Below are 26,416 nucleotides of genomic sequence, written 5' to 3'. Positions count from 1 at the left end.
AAAGCAGACCAGAGGATGCAAGTCAAGGGAGTGCCCGTGTCCCATCTCTAATCTTCGGTGGCCTGAACTACAAGTCTATAGTCACAGGCATGTTCTGTAGTAGTTTTTCTAAGGTAGACAGTGCTCATGAGGAAAATTATATTCTCACTTAAAAACTTTCTTTCCCTTTGGTGTGAAAGGGAGGTTTTTTCTACTTATTGTATACTTCGCTGATGGCGCAGTAAATCTAGCTATGAGATTATAATTTAAGCTCTTATTTTGGCTATGCCATTACAGAAAAATGTTAGCCATCTCTTTGATAAGGCCTAAAGATTAAATTGTGCGTCCTACAGATTCCTTCATAATAGAATTAGTTACCTACCTTGAAGAGAATAGAGAAATGAAAGAAGAAGTTAGGCTTAGAATAGAGAAATGAGGGAGCAAGTCCTAGATCGCTTGCTGACAATAGCAATATCACATGAATACTTAGCAAACAGTTTCAACCATTAGATAACAACTTATGAAAACATTTACCAGAAGGTCCAATGCCTTCTATGAGTTTTAAGAATCATGTATTTGGAAACACCTCTTAAATATCTAACATGGTGTAGTTTGTTTAGCCAGTAAACTTAAGCACAAACATAAAATGTTTTTAGTTTCTTTCTACCAACGAGTATAAAACATATGATACAGAGATTCAGGATACACAAATTAAAATGTATCTTTGATTAAATTTAGCAGCTTAAATTTATGGACAATCTTATCTATAACCGATTAAAGTAAAATTCTTAATAAAATTTTCCCATGTGGACATATAATATGTACACATATATAACATAACATAATAGACCAATGTAGCAAATTTAATAATAGCTTTTAAAATCTTTAACTCTTTTTGTAGATTGCCAATTGATTTGAATTGCTTTTTCTTTTTAGTAACCTCAGTTAACCATACTTTCTCTCAGTTGGTACTGTTAATACATTATTGGCTTCATCTGTTTACAGAGCCATCTCAAAGTACTGAATACAATAGAAGTGGCTGGAAAAAGTCCATAGGAACCTATAGGAGGACAGCTAAACACAGCACCAACAACGCTTTAGTTTTATGAGCAGCAAATCATATATAACTGTGGATGACAAAAGACTTTAAGTCACCATGTTTAAAATTATAAACTCATCAACCAACAAGAGGCACTTGCTTACTTCACAGTATTTTTGAAAGCACCTGTAGGATTTTACAAGTATTTAACCCTTTAGGCCTCTGGGGCTTTCTCATTAAGATAACTATCATGTCTAGTAACACAAAATCATTAGACTTTTTAATTCTCAAACATTTGTATTAATAGCATTTTCCATTATAGAAACTTAAAATTTAGTACCACGTCACATCTCGATAGTACTTCTAATATAATCCAAATAGCCTGATTAGTTGGTGTCTCTATAAGATGAGAGACATAGGTCCTTCGATTTTTTCAGTTGGGCCCAAACTGGAAAAACCAAAGTCCAGGATTTACTGGAAATTTTAGAGTCCAGAGTGTTTGAAACTTTGATTTTTTGAATACCTGTCAAGAATGCCAAGAAGGCTCAAAATCCAAAATATCTGGTTGAAATAAGATTTCTTAAAATCATGACATAACATAGACCAAATTTGATCGTTGTTACAAGGTGATTATTCAAATCTTTGAAAATAAGCACATATTTAAATAACCCATAGCTCTTAATAAAAATTCAGCTGTTTTTGAACAATTAGAATTTAACAGACATCAAGAGAACATAATAGATTACTTTAACACATTGCTTTAACAGAGCATCAGAGTTTAATGCTATGTCAAAGAGAAATTGAGCTTCCTGTGATCTTTTGCTGTGAGGTTTCCTTCCTTTACCTTCTTTCATATTGGTAACCGTGTTTCTGTGTGTAACACATCTTTAAGCACCTTTTGCAGGGCAGGACGAGTGGCAACAAATTCTTTCCATTTCTGTTTGCTATGAAAAGTCTTTATTTCACCTTCATTCACAAATGAGAGCTTTGCAGGATATAATATTCTGGGCTGGCAGTTTTTCTCTCTTAGTACCTGGGCTATGTCTTGCCATTCCCTTCTAGCTTGTAGGGTTTCTGATGAGAAGTCAGCTGTGAGTCTAATTGGAGATCCTCTGAGAGTAGTCTGACGTTTCTCTCTTGCACATTTTAGAATCTTTTCTTTATGTTTCACTGTGGTGAGTTTGATTACAACATGTCGTGGTGAGGATCTCTTTTGGTCATGTTTACTAGGGGTTTTCTGAGCTTTCTGTACTAGGATGTCTTCTCCAGACCCGGGAAGTTCTCTGCAAGTATCTCACTAAAAATGCCTTCTAATCCTTTCTCCCTCTCCATGCCTTCAGGAACTCCTAGAACCCGAATGTTGGGCTTTTTAATAGTATCCTGTAGATTCTCAACAATATTTTTTAGATTTCTCATTTCCTCTTCTTTTCTTTGGTTTGACTTTATACTTTCCTGTGCTCTGTCTTCTAAGTCCGATATTTTCTCTTCTGCTTCACCCATTCTGTTTTTAAGGCTCTCTAATGTGTTTGTCATTTGATCTATTGAATTCTTCATTTCATTATGATTTCTCATCACTATCACAGTTTCTTGTTCTACTAGTTGTTTCATTTGATTGTGACTCCTCCTTAATGTTTCATTTTCACGAGAGAGATTTTCTATCTTGTCCATTAAGGATTTCTGTAGTTCAAGAATTTATTTTTGAGAACTTCTTAATGTTCTTATCAGTTTTTTGAGATCCGCTTCTTGCATTTCTTCTATCTCATCATCTTCATAATCTTGAATTGGGGTGTCTTTTTCATTTGGGGCCATCATAGTGTCTTCCTTGTTCTTGTTACCTCGGATTTTGCATTTGTTGTTTGACATATTGGAGATATTCTTTGGTTTCTTTACTGTGGTGTTTTTTTCTTTTTATACTGTGACTCTAGAATAAGTGGACTATCTGCTTTCGGTGGAGCCTTAGAGACTTCAGATGGGTGTGGCCAGAGAGCTGTGTTTGGTTCCTCAGGGTTGAGGGTGTGTCAAAGGTGACACTCCCAGGTTAGGCGTGGTAAATCTCTCTCTCTCTCTCTCTCTCTCTCTCTCTCTCTTTTTTTTTTATTCAAAAGGGAAGTAATTCCTCACAGCTGAATTGGAGGCAGTTAACAGGCAAATGATATACCCACGGGAGCTAGAGATCAGAAGCTCTTTCCCAAGGACCACACAGGGAATCTGTGCTGCCCTCAGTGTGGGCTCCAATTCTCCTACAGACTCCCACTGGGTTGCCAAGTTTACCGAATTGTAGCTTCTCTGGAGAGTACTCACGTGAATTCCGTGAGTTCTCTCCCCCACTGTCTTTTTTTTTCATTAGCACCACACATTCATTAAATCCTAATCTCCTGTTATTTCACCCCTCCCCTCAGAGTCAGGTGTTTCTGCTAGGCTCAGGGCCAGTGCAGACCTGAGGTCGCCCTGCTTATGACATATGTCCAAAATGGCACCTCCTCTTTGTCTTGTTTGCCTCTGAGAGGTGAGTGGAGAGAGAGAAACTCGTGTCCGTATCGGTCACTTTTTTTTTTTTTTTCTTCTCTCCTAGTTAGCCTGGTGAACTTTTCCCCACGGGGTTTCAAGCCTCGTTCCCTCTAGTCTCCTTTTTCCGCTTTCCCGCTGGTGTCTCAGGCTATTGATGTTCGGCTCACCTCGCATTCCAGCGCTGGTGTGTTGAGTCTGCCACTGGTGTCCCGAACTTGGGCTCCCACGCTCTCCACGCAGGTCCACTGTGAATCACTAGTTCCAGAAGAGTTTCCTTTGCTGTTTCTTCCCCTATTCTTCCTTGAACCTGCAGTATCTCCACTTTTATTAAACTGTCTCTCCCCGGACTATCAGTGTGCTACCTTCCTATTCCGCCATCTTGCTGCTCTTCAGTCAATGACCTTAACTATTAATACTGTATACCTTTTATGAAATTTTTTCTGTTCCTTCTTGTCTGTACTCAAGATTTTTTTAGTTTTCAGAGTGATTAAGGAAACATCTCATATAAATATATATTCTAGATATAGATATGCCTTTTTTTTTTTTTTTTACTATTTTTGGTGTAAGATGTGTATAATACAAAATTTGCTACATGGACAAAGAAATTTAAACTTCCTCATTTTTGTTTCTTTGATCTTTCTTTCCTATTCTGAGTGACAGTGTTCGATGAATGATTTCTTTTTTCAGAAGATCTTTTAGGTTGATTTGGTTTATTGTTCCCATTTGCTTACTTTCTGCTAACTCCAAGCCCTTTAGTTGTTTTCTTTATTTACTTAAAAGTTTCTATGCCCTAATTTTATCCCTTGTGTTATTTTTCTTTTTTTTTAGTATTTACTTTAAATTCTTTTCCTGGTTATATAATAGAAGTCCAGATATATACCAATTTAATTAGCTGAAGTCCTTTTTTTTTTTTTTTTGGTACACCTTTATATAATACATTACATGGACTATGAAAATGTCATATTACTCTGAACCAGTAATTTGACTTCTTAAAATTTATCTTAAGGAGGTAACATCTTTAAAACGGATTATGTGCTCTTGTGTCCCTGTGTATGAGCCTAATCTCAGTTCATCTGCCTAAGACAGATCAAATAGGGCATGATCCTGTTTCTGCTTGGACAAGAGGAAAGAAACTATCACAAACCAGGAAAAACTTAACCAATTGCAGGCATAATGTGCATTGGTGAAAGGAACTGCTCGTAGAAAGAAGGTGGTTCATACAACAATGATAGCAGATGATAAAAAATTTCAGTTCTCCTTAAAGAAATTAAGGGTAAACAATATTTCTGGTATTGAAGAGGTGACTATGTTTACAAACCAGTGAACAGTGATCTATTTGCACAATCCTGAAGTTCAGACTTCTCTGGCAGCAAACACTTTTCATCATTATATCATCATTCTGAAACAAAGCAGCTGACAGAAGTGTTTCCCAGCATCTTAAACCAGAGTGGTGCTGACAGCCTGACTAGTTTGAGGAGGCTAGCTGAAGTTCTATCCAAACAATCTGGGGATCGAAAAGCACCACTTGATACTGGAGAGAATGATGATGAAGTTGTTCGAGATCTTGTGGAGAATTTTGATGAGATTTCTAAGACTGAAGCAAACTATAATAGAGTCAGCTTGTGAAGAAACTAAAACTTGAAGAAATTACTGGGAATTGCTATTAAAAAAAAAAGCAGTCAAAATATAAAAGACTTACTTACTTGAGGGGTGGAGTTGGAGAGAGAGATGGAAAGAAAGGTCTGCCATCTGCTGGTTTGCTCTCCAAATGGCCAGAGCTGGGCTAGTCGAGATCCAGGGCCCAGGAGCTTCTTCTGGGTCTTGTACATGGGTACAGGGACCGAAGGACTTGAGCCATCTTCTACTGCTTTCTCAGGCCATCAGCTGAGTGCTGGATTGGAAGTGGAGCAGCTGGGATTTGAAGCAGTACATGTATTGGATGCTGGCACCACAGATGGAAGCTTAGCCTACTAAGCCACAGTGCCATCCCCTTTTGACTGCTTTTTAAAATAGTTTTGTTTATGGTCTGATAAAATATAGATCTCTGATATTTTTAAGCTCAAGCCCCTTGGATAGTGCAGCTCTTCCAGTTTTTGCTTATACACAGTTAATTCTTGGCAGCTAAATAAGCTTGAGGAAACCCAAGAATAAAGTTTGAAACAAAGGTTAATAAATTTCTTTGCCTATAAAGTAAGGATTAAGTGATACTCTGCCTCTAGCCATGATGGAAGGAATAATGGGTACCAAATTAGGCTTCCAGTTATATACAACTGTAAGACTGAACACAATACTTGACATAGCTTTTTCTGGCAGTGGAAAATAGGTTGCATAAGACTTTTATCCTTGGCAGAAGTGAGTTCAGGAGGTGTCCCTCAACAGTGCCCGAGATTGGGACACTTTGTGACTCTTATCCAAAAAACTAGAGTTACAGTAGGGTATAACATTTCTTCAGAGCTTAGGAGAAGAGGTCAGAGTGAAGTTTGTAGAATCTGCAGGGTAAGGCATTGAAGCGGAAACTGTGCAGAGAGTCTGAGACTGCCTAAAGTCTCCATCTGGGGGCGCTTCATGTAGATTGGGCTCCATGTGTGAACAACAAGACCGTACCAGTCTTGCTAATAATGGATTATATTAATCTTAAAACAGCATAATCTTAGAGCACAGTGTTAGGGGATATTAGAATTCTGGCACTGGAAAGCCAGTTAACTAATACCTTTGTAACCCTTAAGAATTACTCTAAACCTGTCTAGCAGCGTAATTCCAAGCATGGAAAAGATATAGGGTTTGGATAGTCTTGCCGAGTCTTAGACTTTGTATAAATCTGCACTCAAAGAGTGAATCAGTAAGCCAACACTTATTCAAAGAGATCCAGCAAATTTTTTTAATGCTTTTAGCAAGAATTACTAATCTGCAGCGGGAAGATAACAGAATTCATACTCTCCACAGTGTCTTACTCACAGTGACCAGGATTCAATAAAAAAATCTCTGTTCCCAACAAAAATGGAGATGGGGATAGTCACAAAAATAAAAGGAATCAGTAGGTGCCTGGATGGCACGTATGTTAAATGTAGCAAAGACATAAAGAAGCTATCAAAAATATGCTTATAGACAAATAAGAGGAAATAGTTTTTTTGTTTGTTTTTTTACAGGCAGAGCTAGACAGAGAGAGAGAAAGGTCTTCCTTTCCATTGGTTCACCCCCCACCCCCAAAATGGCCTCTATGGCCAGCATGCTGCGCTGATCCGAAGCCAGGAGCCAGGTGCTTCCTCCTGGTCTCCCATGCGGGTGCATGGCCCAAGCACTTGGGCCATCTTCCACTGCCTTCCCAGGCCACAGCAGAGTGCTAGACTGGAAGAGGACAGAATCTGGTGCCCCAACCAGGACTAGAACTCAGGGTGCCGGCACCACAGGCGGAGGATTAGCCAAGTGAGCCGTGGCGCTGGCCGAGAAAATAGTTTTATAAGATTGTATAGGAAAAGAATCTCAGAAAAAATTAAATGGACGTTATAAACTGAAGAGTACAGTAATTAAAATAAAAAATTCACTGAAAAAGATTAATAGTAGACTAGAGATGGGAGAAGAGTCAGTGAACTTAAAGACCATGTAGTATAATTTATCCAATATAAAGAACAGAGAAAACTGCTGTAGTAAAATGAATGAAGGGATTCATATCATTGGAATCCTAGATGGAATAGAGTGAGATGAAGGAAGAAAAATACTTGTAAAAGTGATGACTCAAACTTCCCAAATGTGATTTAAAACAAAATAAAGCTAAACTAGATGTAAGGAACTTCGCATATTTCAAAGCTATAAAGGGATCCAAACCAGGACATATCACATTAAACTGCTAAAACCAAAGACAGAAATTTTCTTTAAAGTGCTATAAGAAAGGTGAGAATTGAGAATTCTCTATCCAGAAAAATATTCTTCAAACGAAGAGTAAGGAGCCAGTGTTGTGGCATAGCAGGAAAAGCTGCCACCTGGATGCTGGCATCCCATTTGGATGCTGGTTTGTGTCTCAGCTGGTACACTTCTGATCTAGTTCCCTGCTCATGACTTAGGAAAAGCAGTGGAAAATGGCCCAAATGTTTGGGCCCATGTCACTCATGTGGGAGATCCATAAGAAGAAGCTCCTGGCTCCAGGCTTCAGCCTGGCCCAGCTTTGACCATTGCATCCATCTGGGGAGTAAGCCATCAGATGGAAGATCTATGTATCTTTTTTTCCCCTTTCTCTGTAACTCTTATTTTCAAAATAAATCAATCTTTTTATTTTTTAAAGGAGAGTGAATTAAAGATACTTCCAGAGAAGTGAAAGAAAGACAAGAAAATTATTCTAGTAGGTTTGCATGCTAAAGAATATCCTCCATGCCAGAGGAGATCAGACCATTTGGATACGTAGATCTGTAGGAAAAAACCTACCAGACATGATAAATAAGTGGATAAAGAAAAAAAAAAAAAGACTACATTGTCTTTTTAAGTTTACACAAAAGACATCTGACTTCAAAGAAAAAATAATAAAATTGCTGTAATGTGGGGTTCATGATAGATGTAGACAGGAAAAATAATATGATAGTCTAGCAAAAGGTAGAAGATGAGTATAGGGATTTATACTTTCTTAGGATAATTGTAAGTATAAAATACAAAGTGGAAAGTAGATAATGCTAGGTTTGATAATGAGAAGACAGGAGTATCATGGTGGCCCTGATGAAATAAGAAAACACATACTGAAATTAGGGAGGTATTGACCTATAGAAGTTGTGCACCACGATTTCAAAGAGAAGGCAGCCTCACTAGAAGAGAATGGAACAGAGGTAGTGCTTCTCGAGTCTCGCATAATATAACCCTCTTGGACTCAAAGCAGAGGCTTCTTCTATGGTGTCTGATGTCTACTCTTCTGAATCCTGGTGCATTTTATAATTTAATGAATACTGTTTCTATCCATTTGAATTTCCTAGAATCAGATTTGTTCCTGAGTATGTTTTCTCAGTCAATCATTTTTATTTTCCTCAACAAGAGGATAATATTTTTTAAAAAAGTTTGTTTTGGCCGGCGCCGCGGCTCACTAGGCCAATCCTCCGCCTTGCGGCGCCGGCACACCGGGTTCTAGTCCCGGTCGGGGCACTGATCCTGTCCCGGTTGCCCCTCTTCCAGGCCAGCTCTCTGCTGTGGCCAGGGAATGCAGTGGAGGATGGCCCAAGTCCTTGGGCCCTGCACCCCATGGGAGACCAGGATAAGCACCTGGCTCCTGCCATCAGATCGGCGCGGTGCGCCGGCCGCAGCACGCCTACCGCGGCGGCCATTGGAGGGTGAACCAACGGCAAAAAGGAAGACCTTTCTCTCTGTCTCTCTCTCACTGTCCACTCTGCCTGTCCAAAAAAAATAAAAAGTTTGTTTTGGCACATTTGTTATTGATCTTAAAATAGTTTTATTGGATATACAAGTGTGTTGAACCTCCACTTAAAAAGTTGTAATGAAGAAAGAAACTTTCACTTATTTTATTTCTGTTTTTTTAAGTGATATCTACAAAAATTTTAGGTTGATACATTCCAGAAAAAACAGTATTCTTGTGTTGTATTACTGTCAACCTCAAAATCCTTTGTCTAGAGGCAGACATTTATAAACCTTTCTGCTGTTTCTTCTGGCCTTCACTTGTGCTATCATCTCTTGATTATTTAATTTTAATACTACCTATTTGTTATCATAGAAGATGAGGGTTCAAATCTCTTAACTTACCTCTTGCCCAACAAATACACTTCCTCTCTATCTTCTCAGTGAAATTATCACATAATCTTTGATTATATCCTGTTTAGTACTAAAAGACTTACCTTTTATTTATTTGAAAGAGTTACAGAGAAAGAGGAGACAGAGATCTTCCATCTGCTGGTTCACTCCTCAAATGGCCCCACCAGCCACAGCCAGGTCAGGTAGAAGCCAGGAATTAGGAAATTTCCCTTGTGTCTCCCACATGGGTGCAGCACTTGTGCCTGAGAAGGCAGCGGAGGGTGGCCCATCAGCTTGGACCTGGATCGGGTATAGAGCAACCAGGACTTAAACTTGCACCCATGTGGGAGAGCTGCAGATGATGGCTTAACCTGATGTGTCATGATGCTGGCCCCAAAACAAAGATTTATTTATTTTAAAATTAGAGGGAAGGAGAGAGAGAGCGAGCGCGCGCGAGCATGCACGCACACGAGAGAGCAAGCGAGTGAGCGAGCTAGCTAGCTTTCACCTGCTGATTCATTCTCCAGGTGGCCTCAACAGCCAGAGTTGGGCCAGACTGAAGCCAGGAGCTTCATTTGGGTCTCCCACATGTGTGGCAGGTGCCCCAACACTTGAGCTATCTTCTGCTGCTTTTCCCAGGCCATTAGCAGGAGCTGGATTGCAAGTAGAGCAGCTGGGACATGAATTGGCACCCATGTGGGCTGCCAGTGTCACAGGTGGTGACATTATCCACTTTGCCACAATACTGGTCCTGATCCTATTCAGTAATTTTTTATGATGATACAAATATTCATAGTCATATTATGCAGTTTATTTTCATTACATTTCTTTTCTTCTACTTTTTGTTCTTCCTTGAGTAAATGACCATGTTGTTTTGCCTAGTTTTCTGTGTAACTCTGAATTTATTTCCAGATTCTCCCCAACGTGTTACATAATTTAGCAATTTCTTTTTTTCTCTCTCAGTGACATTAAGTAAGTTTTTTTTTGTCCCCTTAGAGTTATCCATATTATAGTCTTACATTCTCTTGTTCTAATCTGTTTTTTTGTTCAGTAGACATAATGCAGAGCTGTCATTCTAGGACTACTTTCATCATTACCATGGAATTCATTCTGTTGCTTCCCAAGTTCCACTCCAAGAAAATATTTCACAATCTTCCATGTGTGAAAAAAGTCCTCTGTCATTTCTTCCCGCATATTTGATTGACAGTTTAGGCATGATGGCCTAGCTTTGAAATTATTTTTCTTTTAGAATGCAAAAGGTATTACATTGTCTTTAACTTATAGTATTACCATTGAGATGTCTAATACTGCCCTGATTCTCTGTCCTATATATCCTTTCTGCGTCTCTGGAAGCTTTAGGATCTACTGTTTATTCTTAGTAATTTGAAATATAATAATTATGTCATTTCTTATAGATCATTACTTACATGTTATCTGGACAGAATCTCCTCTCAAGGAGCTTTTCTCAAACTTTATAACTTTCAAAATTTCACTTTGCTTTTTGTCTGTTACATCTGGGTCAACCTATACCATCTTCATCTTTTTACCTTTATAAAAATGTATTACTGGTGAAGTGTCTACTCTAATTCTTTTTCTTCCTCCAATATTCTTTGGGAGTTGGGTTGTAATGCAGTGGTGAAGTCACTGCTTGTGATGCCCCTATCCCATATCAGTATGTCTAGTTTGAGTCTCCGGCCAGTCCAGTTCTGGTCCAGCTTCCTACCAATGTGCACCCTGCAGTGGATCATAGCTCAAATACTTGAGTCCCTGCCACTTCTATAGGAGACCAAGGCTAAGTTTTGGGCTCCTGGCTTTAACCTGGCCCAGCCCTGGCTGTTGTGGTCACTATGGTACTGAACCAGTATATGAAAGATTTGTTTTTCTGTCCCTCTGTTTTTCTATGTATGTCTCTCTGCCTTTCAAATAAACTGAAAAATTAAAATTGAGCTATTCTTGTTAGCATATTGGTTTATAGCCATTTTTGTACACACATTACAAGCATTCTTTCACAAACTCAAGCTTGTAGGTCTACACTGAATTTAGAGATTAATTTTGGGGAAATTTATGTTTGTAATGTGTAATCTTTTTTTTCTTAAGGATTTATTTGTTTATTTGAAAGGCAGACTAGAGAGAAAGAGATGGAGAAACAGAAAGGTCATCCATCCACTTGTTCACTCGCCAAAAGGCCATAACTGCCAGGTTTGGCCAGGCTGAAGCCAGGAGTGTGGAACTCCATCAAAGTCATCCACAGGGTTGACAGGGACTCAAATGTTTGGGCCATCTTCCGCTGAAATGGAGTAGCCAGAATTTGAGCCTTTACTCATATGCAATGGTGGTGTAACAGTTGGTGGCTTAACCTACTTTGCCTCAATAACAGTGTCCTGGTATGTAATCTATTTTTTTAATTTATTTTTTTATTTTTATTTTTATTTTTTTAACTTTTATTTAATGAATATAAATTTCCAGTGTACAGCTTATGGATTACAATGGCTTCCCCCTCCCATAACTTCCCTCCCACCCGCAATCCTCCCCTCTCCCGCTCCCTCTCCCCTTCCATTCACATCAAGATTCATTTTCAATTCTCTTTATAGACAGAAGATCAATTTAGTATTTATTAAGTAAAGATTTCAACAGTTTGCACCCACATAGAAACACAAAGTGAAACATACTGAGTACTAGTTATAGCATTAAATCAAAATGGACAGCACATTAAGGACAGAGATCCCACATGAGGAGCAAGTGCACAGTGACTCCTGTTGTTGACCCAACAAATTGACACTCTAGTTTATGGCGCCAGTAACCACCCTAGGCTGTCATCATGAGTTGCCAAGGCTATGGAAGCCTTCCAAGTTTGCCGACTCTGATCATATTTAGACAAGGTCATAAAAGACAGGGTGAGGATAGTAACCAATGATCCTAAGAGTGGCATTTACCAGGTTTGAACAATTATACGGCATTAAGTGGAGAAGAGGACCATCAGTACACACAGGTTGGGAGTAGAGCCATTGGAAAGGCAGAGGCAGAGGGAGGGCGAGAGGTGTTCCATCTGTTGATTCATTACTCAAATGGCAGCAATGGCCAGAGGTGGGCCAATCCGAAGTCAGGAGCCAGAAACTTCTTCTGAGTCTCCCACATGTATGCAGGAGTCCAAGGACTTGGGCCATCCTCTGCTGCTTTCCCAGGCCACAACAGAGAGCTGAATCAGAAATGGAGCAGCCAGGACTTGAACTGGTATCCATATGGGATGCTGGCATTGCAGACAGCAGATTTACCTGCTACGCCACGATGCTGGCCCCTGGCATGTAATTTTTCCATCCATACATGCAGTGTATCTTTTTATTGTTTTAGGTTTTCTGTTGCTTGCTTGCTTGCTTTTCTTTTCCATTCCCTCCCTCTCTCCTTCTCTCCCTTTCTTTATTTCCCAAGCACTGGGTCACTTCCCAAATGCCTGCAACAACTGGGGTAGCCAAGGCCAAGGGCAGGAGCCACAAACTCAATATGAGTCTTGGATGTAGGTGGCAGGGACCAATTGTTTCTAGTGAACCCTGGCTAGGCTGGCTCCAGGTTCTTGTCTCCAGACAAGAAGGAACTCTAGGAAGAGACAGGAAAGGTGACGAGAGATGCAAGATTTATTTAAAGCGAAAGTACACACTAGGAGAGACAGTTGCAATTAACAAGGTTTAGGCCAGTCTTTTATAGGATTTGGAGGCATAGGGGTGGTGTCTGTATGCAACTTAATCAAATAGTCAAAGAATATGGAAGTTATGGTGGGGCTTGAGTGTCCATTTCTGTGTCCTTTTTGTGAAATCTTGGGAGTGTCATGGTTACTCGTATGTTATGGGATCAGGAGTGTTGGCAATTGATAATTTTATTTACTTATTTAAACATTTATTTATTTATTTTTAAAGATTTACGGGGGAGGAGGAAAAGACAGAGATCTTCCATCCACTGGTTCAATCCTCAAATGGCCACAGTTGCCAGCACTCGGCCTGGCTGAAGCCAGGAACTGGTTTCTGACATGGGTGGCTTACCTAGGCTGTTATTAGGGAACTGGATCGGAATTAGAATAGCTGGGATATGAACTGCTGCTCATATGGGATGCTAGCACCTCAGGCAGCAGCTTTATCTCCTATGCCACAACACTTGCGCCTATATAATTACATTATAATGACTTAAAAATCATTGGTGGTAGGGAGGAATCTTTGCCTAGTTCTTAACTTTCACAGTATGGATTCCATAGACTTTGCGAGGTTTGGTTTTCTTTTGTTTGTTTTACAAGTGGATTTTCTACTGTTGATTCAAAATTTTCAATGTTTCTGTTTCTTCCTATGTCTCTTTTGGTAAGTTCTGTTTTTTTCTTTTTTAAGATTTACTTATCAGACAGGCTGTTAGGGAAGAAGAGACACAGAGATCATCCATCCACTGAATCACTCCCCAAATGGCTACCATGGCCAGGGCTGTGCCAGGCTGAAGCAAAGAACCTATAATTCCATCTGAGTCTCGCATGTGGGAACAGGGGCTCAAGGACTTAGACCATCTTCCTCTGCATTCCCAGGTGCATTAGCAGGGAGCTGGATTGGAAGCAAAGCAGCTGGAACTCTAATTGGTGCCCATGTGGGATGCTGGTATCTCAGATGGCAGCTTCAACTACTGCAGCACAACACCAGTTCAAAGTCATATTTTCTGAGAAATTGTCCATTTTCTCTGAGGTTTCAGCTCTTTTTTGCATGAAATTGTTTAACCTGCCTCTTCCGAGTTTAAAAATCTCTGATATGTGGGTCATTTGTCCTCTTTTTTTTTTACTATTTTATTGTGCTGCTCTTTCCCTTCATAAGTTTCAAACCAGAGCATTTTGCTATTGTTGAATTTTAAATATTTAACAACTTAGAATTCTTCTATGAACCATGAATTACTTAAAGTATTAATTTAGTATTTTTAGTTTTATTTTATTAGAAAATGATTCTGTTTGATATCAGGTTTTTGTCATTTGTTGGAATTTTTGAAATAGGCCAATTTCTGTGTGTTCCACATTTATTAGAAAAGAATATGTCTTTTCTTACCTTTCAATACAGGATTCTTTTTTTTTTTTTTTTTTTTTTTTTTTTAATTTTTGACAGGCAGAGTGGATAGTGAGAGAGAGACAGAGAGAAAGGTCTTCTTTTGCTGTTGGTTCACCCTCCAATGGCCGCCGCGGCCTGTGTGCTGCGGCTGGTGCATCGCGCTGATCCAAAGGCAGGAGCCAGGTGCTTCTCCTGGTCTCCCATGGGGTGCAGGGCCCAAGCACTTGGGCCATCCTCCACTGCACTCCCGGGCCATAGCAGAGAGCTGGCCTGGAAGAGGGGCAACCGGGATAGAATCCGGTGCCCCGACCAGGACTAGAACCGGTGTGCCAGCGCCGCTAGGTGGAGGATTAGCCTATTGAGCCACAGCACTGGCCTTCAATACAGGATTCTATATATAAGATTAATTAATTTTGTTGATTCAAATTTTTTATGAGGGTACTTCATGAAGTTTACGGTACATGGAATTAAAAGATCGATTTAGGGGCTGGCATTGTGGTGTGATGCTGGCATCCCATATCAGAGCACTGATTTCAATCAGGCTGCTCTATTTCTGTGATCTGGCTACCTGCTAATTTTCCTGGGAAAGCTGCAGAGGGTGGCTCAAGTACTTGGGCCACTGCCATGCACTTGAGAGACTTGGGATACATTTCCTGGCTCCTAGCACCATACTGGCCTAGCCCCAGCTGTTGTGGCCATTTGGGAAATGAACTGGTGAGTGGGAGGTGTCTTTGTTTCTCCTCTCTATGGGTCTGCCTTTCAAATAAATACATAAAATCTTTTATTTTTAAAGGTAAGTTCAGTTTGAAATCTATGCATATTAGGAGTCTTCAAAATACGGAAAATGCATACTGTGAAAAAAATGAGCAGATTTAAAAGAATTTTTCACTAAAATTTTTTTAAAAAGATTTATTTATTTATTTGAGAAGCAGAGTTATAGAGGCAGAAAGAGAGAGGGAGAGAGGGAGAGGAGGAGAGAGAGAGAGAGGTCTTCTTTCCACTGGTTCACTCCCCAAATGGCTGCAAAGGCTGGAGCTGGGCCAATTCGGAGCCAAGAGCTTCTTCCGACGTGGGCCCAAGGACTTGGCCATCTTCCAGTGCTTTCCCAGGCACATCAGCAGGGAGCTGGATCGAAAGTGGAGCAGCCAGTAATTGAACTGGTGCCCGTATGGGATGCCAGTACTGCAGGCAGCAGCTTTACCCATCATGCCACAGTGCTAGCCCCCAAAATAGACTTTTAATTCGGATTGTCCATGAACTTTTTGAAGTCTGCATGTATATTCCTCCCAGCTCTATTTCTCCAATTTGTTATTTTAAAATCTTTGGTATGATGGTAGACTTATTAATGTTTTCTGGTAATGATGAATATTTTACACAGCTCTTCTGTACGTTTTTAAGTATACATTTTTCAGAAAGCTGGTTTTTCCAGGGTATTTTTTATAATTATGTTAATGAAATTTTGCAATTATTTTTGCCTTTAAAACTTGTTTGATTTTTTTCATGTTTGTATTGTTTGTTTTGTCTTCAGTAATCTTAAAAGTAACTTATTTCCAGCCGGCGCCGTGGCTTAACAGGCTAATCCTCTGCCTTGCGGCGCTGGCACACCGGGTTCTAGTCCCAGTTGGGGCACCGGATTCTATCCCGGTTGCCCCTCTTCCAGGCCAGCTCTCTGCTATGGCCCGGGAAGGCAGTGGAGGATGGCCCAAGTGCTTGGGCCCTGCACCCACATGGGAGACCAGGAGAAACACCTGGCTCCTGGCTTCGGATCAGCGCGATGTGCCGGCCGCAGCGGCCATTGGAGGGTGAACCAGTGGCAAAAAAGGAAGACCTTTCTCTCTGTCTCTCTATCTCTCACTATCCACTCTGCCTGTCAAAATAAATAAATAAATAAAAAATAAAAAAAAGGTAACTTATTTCCTAGACTTTGATCTGATAGTTGTTAGCAATATAATTATAGTCTTTGTTGGGATTTCTGATTGTTACTTGTAATGGACAATTTCCTCACTTAGTTTCTATTACTGTATTGTTACCTCACCTTCAGTGAGATTTTTTTGTGTGAGAATTATGCCTAGCAAAATTTGAGCACGTCTCTTCCAGAGTAGTTTAGAATTTGTTTTGCTTTTTAGGGCAAATTTATGTCAGTTTCTTAGCTTGAGAATTTCTGGACCACTGATGCAGTGTGCATTAAAACTCCTAATATTGTGACTGACCTAAAGTAATGAATTTCTACAGGGGCAATTTTTTTTCACACATAAGCAACAAATCACATAGATAAAAAGTCTTATCTTTGTAAGCTATGTAGCATAATTTTATAATTCACCTTTTTGCTTAAAATGTATACCTTACCTAGGAGTGGGGAATGTCTGGTCCATGGGCTGTATAAAGCCCATAAAATCATTTGATCTGGCCCTGCCAATGCAACTGCAGGCAGGACTTGAAATTCAATAAATCTATAGCAGGCTACTTTTAAGTTGATAGAGATGTTATGAATATCCAGATGGCCCATGGCATAAAATACACCCCCTGCTCCTGCATTATAGCAAAAATTATTTAGGGCAGGCTGTTTTCAAACTCTTCTGTAAGTTTGAGGTCATTCCTCCAGATCACCTCACTGCTGGATTCTACCAGATTTTTAAAGAACTACCTCCAGTGCTTCTTAAAGTATTTAAAACAATTGAAAGGGAAGAAATCCTCCCAAATTCCTCTTATGAAGCCTGCATCACTTAATTCAAAAAACAAGAAAAAAGACATAATAAAAAGACTATAGACCAAAATCCTTGATGAACATTGATGCAGAAATCCTCAAAATCATACCAGCTAATTGAATCTAAAGCATATAAAGATCATTTACCCAAAGCAAGTGGAATTTATCCCAGGGATGTGGGGATGGTTCATATATGCAAACCAATAAATGTGATATATCACACTAAAAATTTGATTAATAATAGCCACGTAATTATCGCAATAGATACAGAGAAAGCATTTGATAAAATACAACATCCTTTCATTGTAAAATATTAAGCAGGTTGGGTATAGAAGGGAATATCTCAGCACAATCTAGGCAATATTTGACAAACCCATATGCAGGGTCATATTGAATGGGAGAAAATCTGGAAGCCTTTCAACTTAAATCTAGAATCAGATAAGGATACCCACTTTGACCATCGCTATTCATAATAGTTCTAGAAGTTTTAGCCAGAATCATTAGGCAAGAAAAAGAAATCAAAACTAATACAAATTAGAAAAGAAGAAGCTAAATTACCCCTGTTTACAGATGACATGATCCTATATATATGGGGAAAAGGCTCCTCTAAGACACTGTTGGAGCTTACGACAAAGTTTGGCAAAGTTACAGATTTCTAAAATCAACACACAAAAATCAAGAGTATTTGTATACTTTTAAGAACTTTTAAGATCCATTCTGTTTACAGTAGCTACAACAACTTTAAATACCTTCAAATGAATTTAACCAAGCATGTAAAAGATGCGTACAATGAAAATTACAAAGCATTCAAGAAAGATACAGAAGAAGACACAGAAAAATAGAAAACTCTTCCATATTTGTGGATTGGAGGAATTAATGTCATTAAAATGTCCATACTGTCCGAAGCAGTTTACAGATTGAATGTGATCCCAATTGAAAAACTCAGGGCATTATTCTCAGCTCAAGAGAAAACAACACTAAAATTCATCTGAAAGCACAAGAGACCCCAAGTAGCTAAAGCTATCTTAAAAACAAAAAAACAGGCATCACACACAATACCAGTTCCAAGACATACTACAGGGCAGTTACAATCAAAAGCCTGGTACTGGGACAAAAAATAGACATATAGACCACTGGAATAGAATAGAAACCCCAGAAATTCATCCATACATTTTTTTTAAAGATTTTATTTATTTGAGAGGTAGAGCCACAGACAGTGAGAGGGAGAGACAGAAAGGTCTTCCTTTCATTGATTAACTCCCAAAATAGCCACAGTGACCAGAGCTGTGCTGATCTGAAGCCAGGAGCTAGGTGCTTACTCCTGGTCTCCCAGGTGGGTGCAGGGGCCCAAGGACTTGGGCCATCTTCTACTGCTGTCCCAGGTCATAGCAGAGAGCTGGATTGGAAGAGGAGCAGCTGGGACTTGAACCGGCACCAATATGGGATGCAGGCACCACAGGTGGAGGATTAATCTACTGCGCCATGGCGCCGGCCCCATACATAAATACTTAACCAGCTAATCTTTGATAGATGAGCTAAAATCACTCCCCTGGAGAAAGGACAGTCTCTTCAACAGATGGTTTTGGAAAAATTGGAAATTTGGGTGGGGAAGTATGAAGTAAGATCCATACCTCGGGGCTGGTGCTGTGGCACAGAGGGTTAAAGCCCAGCCTGAAGCGCCAGCATCCCATATGGGCGCTGGTTCGAGTACTGACTGCTCCACTTCTGATCCAGCTCTCTGCCGTGGCCTGAGAAGGCAGTGGAGGATGGCCTGAGTCCTTGGGCCCCTGCACCTGCATGGGAGACCCGGAAGAAGCTCCTGGCTTTGGATCAGCTCAGATCCAGCTGTTGTAGCCATTTGGGGAGTGAGCCAGCGGATAGAAGACCTCCCTCTGTCTCTACCTCTCTCTGTAACCCTCTCAAACTAATAAAATAAATCTTTAAAAAAAAAAAAAGATTCCCACCTTTTAGAAAAAACAACTCACAGTGGATCAATGATCTAAATCTATGACCTAATACCATCAAATTACTAGAGGAAAATATTGAAGAAACTGTGACATATTGGCATAGGGAAGTAGTTCTTGGATAAGACCCTAGAAGCATAGGCAATAGAAGCAAAAATTGACAAATGGGATTACATAAAGCTAAGAAGCTTCTTCACTTCAAAGGAAACACTCAACAAAGAGGCAACTGGTAGATGGGAGAAAATTTTTGCAAAGTATGCAGCTGATAAAGGATGAATAACTAGAATCTATAAAAAGCTCAAGAAACTGAACAACAATAATGCATACTTTCTTAAATCATGGTTTTGAGTTTACATTCCCACCAACAGTGAGGAAGAAGGTACTTTAATACACTGTTGGTAGGAATGTAAACGCTTAAAACCATGATTTAAGAAAGTATGTGGATTCCTCAGAAATCTGAAAATAGATCTACCATATGACCCAGTCATCTTGCTTCTGAAAATTTACCCAAGTGAATTGAAAGCAGTATATGAGAGAGTTATCTGTAAACCAATGATTTTGGCTGTTCAATTCAACTGATCAGTCAATTAAAGTGGGATATATATATAGATGACAGAATATTAAGTAGCCATAGAAAAGAATGAAATTCTTCTGCAGCAAATTGGATGCAACTGGAGACCATTATGTTTAGTCAAATAAGCCAGACCCAAAAAGAAAAATACCATGTTTGCTCTGATATGTGATAGTACAGAATACAAAAAAGCAATATGTGAGTGAAACTGACATTTATTATTTGATTATTATTTATAGCTCTCATCTATATCCATGTGAAACAGTGGTCTATTTTTTACTTGTTGAATATTATGGTTAATGTTGCATTAAGCCTGTTTACAAAGGAAATTCGAAGTACGTTGTTGAAAAGCTAAAGGGGAAAAGAAAAAAAAAAAGGCATGGGGATTGAGGTATGTAGGGAGGAAGAGACTATGGTTTTACTCTTAGAATAAGTACTGGTGCCTTAAAATTTTTCTTTTTTTAAGACTGAAATATTTGTAAGAATAGTTTTATTTTATCTAGTGTTTTCAATTTTGTGATGGAATAGTTTTTAGGTTACTTAATTTTGGTATTGCCAAAGTGGAAATCTATTTTAATTCTTCAGAATGGTAATTTGGTCTAGGAAATCCAGATTATTAGCTGTTACTAAGAGTTTATTCATTTTTTGATGTGTTCTTTTTAAACATGAAGAGCTAGTATTTTACTTCAGAACATCTTAAAACATATGTACCCATGATTTTTATTAGCCATCTATTTTCTTTTTTTTTTTTTTTACTTTTATTTAATGAATATAAATTTCCAAAGTACAGCTTATGGATTACAATGGCTTCCCCCCCACACACAACTTCCCTCCCACCCGCAACCCTCCCCTCTCCTATTCCCTCTCCCCTTTCATTCACATCAAGATTCATTTTCAATTCTCTTTATATACAGAAGATCAGTTTAGCACATATCAAGCAAAGATTTCAACAGTTTGCCCCCACATAGCAACACAAAGTGAAAAAACACTGTTGGAGTACTAGTTATAGCATTAAATAACAGTGTACAGCACATTAAAGACAGAGATCCCACATGATATATTTTTTAAAAATTAATTAATTTTCTATGCAATTTCCAATTTAACACCAGTTTTTTTTTCATTTTCCATTATCTTTATATACAGAAGATCGATTCAGTATATATTAAGTAAAGATTTCATCAGTTTGCACCCACACAGAAACACAAAGTGTAAAAATACTGTTTTAGTACTAGTTATAGCATCACCTTCACATTGGACAACACATTAAGGACAGATCCCACGTGAGACATAAGTACACAGTGACTCCTGTTGTTGACTTAACAATTTGACACTCTTGTTTATGGCGTCAGTAATCTCCCTAGGCTCCAGTCATGAATTGCCAAGGCTATGGAAGCCTTTAGGGTTCGCCGACTTTGATCTTATTCCGACAGGGTCATAGTCAAAGTGGAAGTTCTCTCCTCCCTTCAGAGAAAGGTACCTCCTTTTTGATGGCCCCGTTCTTTCCACTGGGATCTCACTGGCTAAGATCTTTCATTTAGCTCTTCTTCTTCTTCTTCTTTTTTTTTTTTTTTCCCATGGTGTCTTGGCTTTCCATGCCTAAAATACTCTCATGGGCTCTTCCGCCAGATCCGAATGCCTTAAGGGCTGATTCTGAGGCCAGAGTGCTATTTAGGACATCTGCCATTCTATGAGTCTGCTGTGTATCCCGCTTCCCATGTTGGATCGTTCTCTCCCTTTTTGATTCTATCAGTTAGTATTAGCAGACACTAGTCTTGTTTGTGTGATCCCTCTGACTCTTAGACCTATCAGAGTCATCAATTGTGAACTGAAATTGATCACTTGGACTAATGAGATGGCATTGGAACATTCCACCTTGATGGGATTGTATTGGAATCTCCTGGCATGTTTCCAACTCCACCATCTGGGGCAAGTCCGATTGAGCATGTCCCAAATTGTACATCTCCTCCCTCTCTTTTTCCCACTCTTATATTTAACAGGGATCACTTTTCAGTTAAAATTTAAACACCTAAGAATAATTGTGTGTTAATTACAGAGTTCAAACAATAGTACTAGAACAAAAACAACAACAACAAAATACTAAAAAGGATAAAGTATTACATTGTACATCTAAAGTCAGGACAAGAGCTGATCAGGTCATTGTTTCTTATAGTGTCCATTTCACTTCAACAGGTTTCCCCTTTGGTGCTCAGTTAGTTGTCACCGATCAGGGAAAACAAATGCTATTTGTTTCTTTGGGACTCGCTTAATTCACTCAGCATGATGTTTTCCAGATTCCTCCATCTTGTTGCAAATAACCGGGTTTCATTGTTTTGACTGCTGTATAGTATTCTATAGAGTACATGTCCCATAATTTCTTTTTGACAGGCAGAGTGGATAGTGAGAGAGAGAGACAGAGAGAAAGGTCTTCCTTTTTGCCGTTGATTCACCCTCCAGTGGCTGCTGCGGCCGGCGCATCTCGCTGATCCGAAGCCAGGAGCCAGGTGCTTCTCCTGGTCTCCCATGTGGGTGCAGGGCCCAGGGACTTGGGCCATCCTCCACTGCCTTCCCGGGCCATAGCAGAGAGCTGGCCTGGAAGAGGGGCAACCGGGATAGAATCCGGCTCCCCAACCGGGACTAGAACCCGGTGTGCTGGCGCCGCAAGGTGAAGGATTAGCCTGTTAAGCCACGGCGCCGGCCACCATCTATTTTCTAATAAACATGTAACCTAAGATTTTATGTTCAACTCTGTCTCCCTCTTTCTCTCTTTTTCTCTCTCTCCCTCTTTCCCTCTCTCTCTCTCTCTCTCTCTCTCTCTCTCTCACTGTCTATAACTCTACCTCTCAAATAAAGAAATGAATTTTTTTTTTACAGACTTACAGACAGTGAGAGAGAGAGAGACAGAGAGAAAGGTCTTCCTTCCGTTGGTTCACCCCCCACAAATGGCCACTACGGCCAGTGCGCTGCACCCATCCAAAGCCAGGAGCCAGGTGCTTCATCCTGGTCTCCCATGCAGGTGCAGGGCCCAAGCACATGGGCCATCCTCCACTGCACTCCCGGGCCACAGCAGAGAGCTGGACTGGAAGAGGAGCAACTGGGACTAGAACTCGGGGTGCCAGCGCCGCAGGCGGAGGATTAGTCTAGTGAGCTGCTGCACCCGCCAGAAATGAAATATTTTTAAGAAAAGAAATTAGCACATCAACTAGGATGAACTCTGATATGGGATGCTTGCATCACAATTGACAGCTTAATTTACTACACCCCAGTGCTGGTCCTGTGACTTTTTTTTGAAGAGTATGCCTTTCTTCCTTTTATTTATAAAGCTTTTTATTAGTAAATAATTTGTTTCACATTATTGACATTTATTTTCTCAGACTTTCATTATGGAGATTTTACAGAATCTCCAGGCTTCTTATAAATATTGACCAAAATTTCAGTTTTTTCCCCACATAATTGTCAGTCTTCAGAATTTCATTTTCTTATATGCATTGTGGACAGATAAATGTCAATAATAATAATATTCTAAATCACATACTCAGTTTATTGTTGGTTGATGAGCCTGATGATATTGTTCCCCTAAATATAATCACCTAGTTACCATCTGTAATAAAACTTAGAAGTGTAACTTATTTACAAAAGGGGGCTAAATTTAGAGAGTTACGATGATGTAGTTGTTCTGAGATAGTAAAGTCTATTTTGTGTAAATAAGTGGTTATTTTTAAATTGTTTTATCTAATATATTACAGTAGGTTAATAAAAATATGACATCTTCAGGTTCAGTCCTCAGTGGCTGTTGGAACCCCAGATTACATCTCTCCTGAAATCCTTCAAGCTATGGAAGATGGAAAAGGCAGATATGGACCTGAATGTGACTGGTGGTCTTTGGGGGTCTGTATGTATGAAATGCTTTATGGAGAAACACCATTTTATGCAGAATCTCTGGTGGAGACATATGGAAAAATCATGAATCATAAAGTTAGTATATTTTACTTTTTTCAAACTAATGTGATCACTAACATAATATTAGAAGTGCTAATAAGTGGAGAATTGAATATGTCTAGTTTTATAACAGCTAAGCAGAAAATTTATATCATTGTTTATTATCATTTATATTTCGTTGTGACCATAACACATATGAAAAATTCCCAGCCTTAGTAATAAATTAAATGTGTTGAGTGAGATACTTTTTTTCTTGTCAAATTGGCAAAAATCAAAAGAAAGATACTAGTCTGTACTGTTAATAATGCAATAAAATGGACATTCTATTACATTATATTCCAAAGGAATGTAAATTGGCATATCTTTTGTGTTAAGAAATTTACAAGTGTGTACCTTGAGTCTTAAAAAATGGTTGTTAGAAGTTTTGATGGAATTATTTCAGTTTGCAGTCAATTCTCAGACTCTACCCTTTGGAGATATTCAGTAGAATAAAGATGTATGTGTAAGGACAACTGTTCCATTATTATATATGATGAAAAAAATTGGAAACCAGATCACAACAGAAATGAATTAATAAAGCTTGAATCTATTTAGTACTAAGTGAAACAGAAATACATTGTCCATAATAAGAAGAGGGAAGGTTTTCCTAGATAATTCTGAGATTGTTAGCAATTATACAGCTCCAGAGTACATGAATAGGGATATTCTACCCCAGAAGTATTACTTCTACTCTTTTCTATTTGTTCTGGGGATGCATTTTTTATTAGTTGCTTTACATATATAAAAGCCAGTTCATATAGCTTATGTTTTATGTGGCTGAAAAGGTAGTGGTTCATTAGTTATGAAAAATTGAATAACTGGAAGTGGCTACAAAATTGTATATAATGTGTACAGCATTTCTGAAAGAAATCTTTGTAGCATGACATGGAATTTAACAGCACACATTCTGGAATGAGACAGCTTCAGTTCAAATTCCAGCTCTAACATTTACTAGTTATGTGACACAAAATTACATAAACCTTCTGTATCTTTTTTTCTCTATAAAATTAGAGTAATATCCACCTATGATGATTCTTATAAGGATTAAATGATTTACATGAGTACATTTCTTTAAATAGTGTTAGCTAAATACGAAATTATTTTAAAATTTATATTATCATTTAGTCGTAAGTATGTGACTGTGAACATTATCAGCCTCTGTACTCCATTCAAGTACTGAGTCAGATTCTGTTACTTTTAATCAAATCTTAATTCTGATAGCTGCAAAAGATATTCTAGCATTTAATAAATTTTTCTTTCTATGGCTCCTGTATGACTAAGTCATATAGCATTAAAAGTTCTTTTAGGAAAATGATCTCATTTATTCCTGTCTCTCTTTTAGTATCATTACTTTGTACCAGAATTTTCTTATTAGATGTTTTTCAGAAATCAAGTCAACCAACCTATGCAGTCAGTTAACTACTGATGTGCTTTTTGTTTCTGTTGCTCTCTGTTTCTGTTGCTCTCTGTTAAGGAGAGGTTTCAGTTTCCAGCCCAAGTGACTGATGTGTCTGAAAATGCTAAAGATCTTATTAGAAGACTCATTTGTAGCAGAGAACATCGCCTTGGTCAAAATGGAATAGAAGACTTCAAGAAACATCCATTTTTTAGTGGAATTGATTGGGACAATATTCGAAACTGTGAAGCACCCTATATTCCAGAAGTTAGTAGCCCAACAGATACATCAAATTTTGATGTGGATGATGATTGTTTAAAAAATTCTGTAAGTATAATGCAGTGAAGAAGTTCTGTTCCTCTGTTTCTTTCTTCCTTTTCTTTTTTAAAGATCGTTATTTATTTTTAAAAACAGAGATAGGGAGACAGAGAGAGATGTTCCATTGCTGGTTAATTCCCTAGATGGCTGCAACGGATAGCCCTGGAATAGGCAGGAGCCAGGAACTTCATCTGGGTCTCCGACATGGGTGATAGGGGCCCAAATACTTGGGCCATCTTCCACTGCTTTTTCCAGGCCATAAACTGGGAGCTGGATTGGAAGTGGAGCAGCCGGGATGCAAACTGGCACCCCTGTTGGCTGCCAGCATCACAAGCACTTGCCTTACTCACTACGCCACAATTGCTGGCCCCTCCTCAACTTTTTAAAATGTGTTTGCAAAGAATTTTTTTTTTGTATGTGGTAAGTATTTTTCTAAAACTACTTTACCTTTGACAGTCAAACAACTATCATGGTGCTTATTTTCATAATTAAAAGAATTAAAAGTTTACTGAGGTGAATATATCCATTTGTGACTGAGAACAACATTAAAATTAAAAATTTAGTTCTTAGATAAGTTATGCCATTAGGTTTCCTAAGAAGTGTACAGATAGAATCCTTTATAAAGTGGATTTCATGATTGTAAAGTGAAGAGGTTCACAGATCTTTCCCTAAAAGCCAGCCATAAAACTAGACAACTATTTCAGGTCTTGATATATCAGCTGAAGGGAAATAAGTTGAGAAGCACTTATTCATGAACCATGGTTGAAACTTTGGTTAACATCACACATACCATACCTCACCCCTGCCTGTTTGGGATAGTGGTATTGAGAGCATAGAAGAACCGAGATGCAAGAAGGGGCCAATCCATTTGGAGTAGCCTGTACTTGAAGTAGCTGAAAAATCAACCTTTCTTAGTTTGTAGACCATATTATAACAGGTCAGCAAAAATTGTTGACTGCTGCTGTCACCTATTAGAGTATATTAAGTTAAAATTTAGGAAAATAAGAACATAACATTTTTATGTTTTTTTTTCCTTTTTAACTTTCATAATTTGAGTTTTCTTTTTATATAGTTATTTTATTTCTTGCTAAATTAATTTTAATTCTACACTATATTTATTTTTACTTCTACGTCACTTTTTACAAGTTCACAAGAAAGAATTTCACTTCCTTTACCATTTTTTA

The 26,416-nt window shown here is 38.7% G+C and overlaps 1 protein-coding gene and 1 pseudogene across 4 annotated transcripts in view; both read left to right on the top strand.

The window, feature by feature from the left end:
* The window catches only part of CDC42BPA (CDC42 binding protein kinase alpha), a 352,518-nt gene that overhangs the window by 153,609 nt on the left and 172,493 nt on the right, over positions 1 to 26,416 (top strand). For all 4 annotated transcript variants that reach the window (XM_062210852.1, XM_062210850.1, XM_062210853.1 and 1 more), the window contains exons 7-8: positions 23,315 to 23,515; positions 24,993 to 25,241. In XM_062210852.1, coding sequence (XP_062066836.1) covers positions 23,315 to 23,515; positions 24,993 to 25,241 — 450 coding nt within the window. The remainder of the gene's footprint in view (positions 1 to 23,314; positions 23,516 to 24,992; positions 25,242 to 26,416) is intronic.
* Positions 4,641 to 5,152, top strand: LOC133773842 (transcription factor BTF3-like; annotated as a pseudogene).

This window comes from Lepus europaeus, chromosome 14 (genome assembly GCF_033115175.1).
Source record: "Lepus europaeus isolate LE1 chromosome 14, mLepTim1.pri, whole genome shotgun sequence".
Classification (NCBI taxonomy): Eukaryota; Metazoa; Chordata; class Mammalia; order Lagomorpha; family Leporidae; genus Lepus; species Lepus europaeus.
This window is presented reverse-complemented; position numbering and strand designations above follow the sequence as displayed.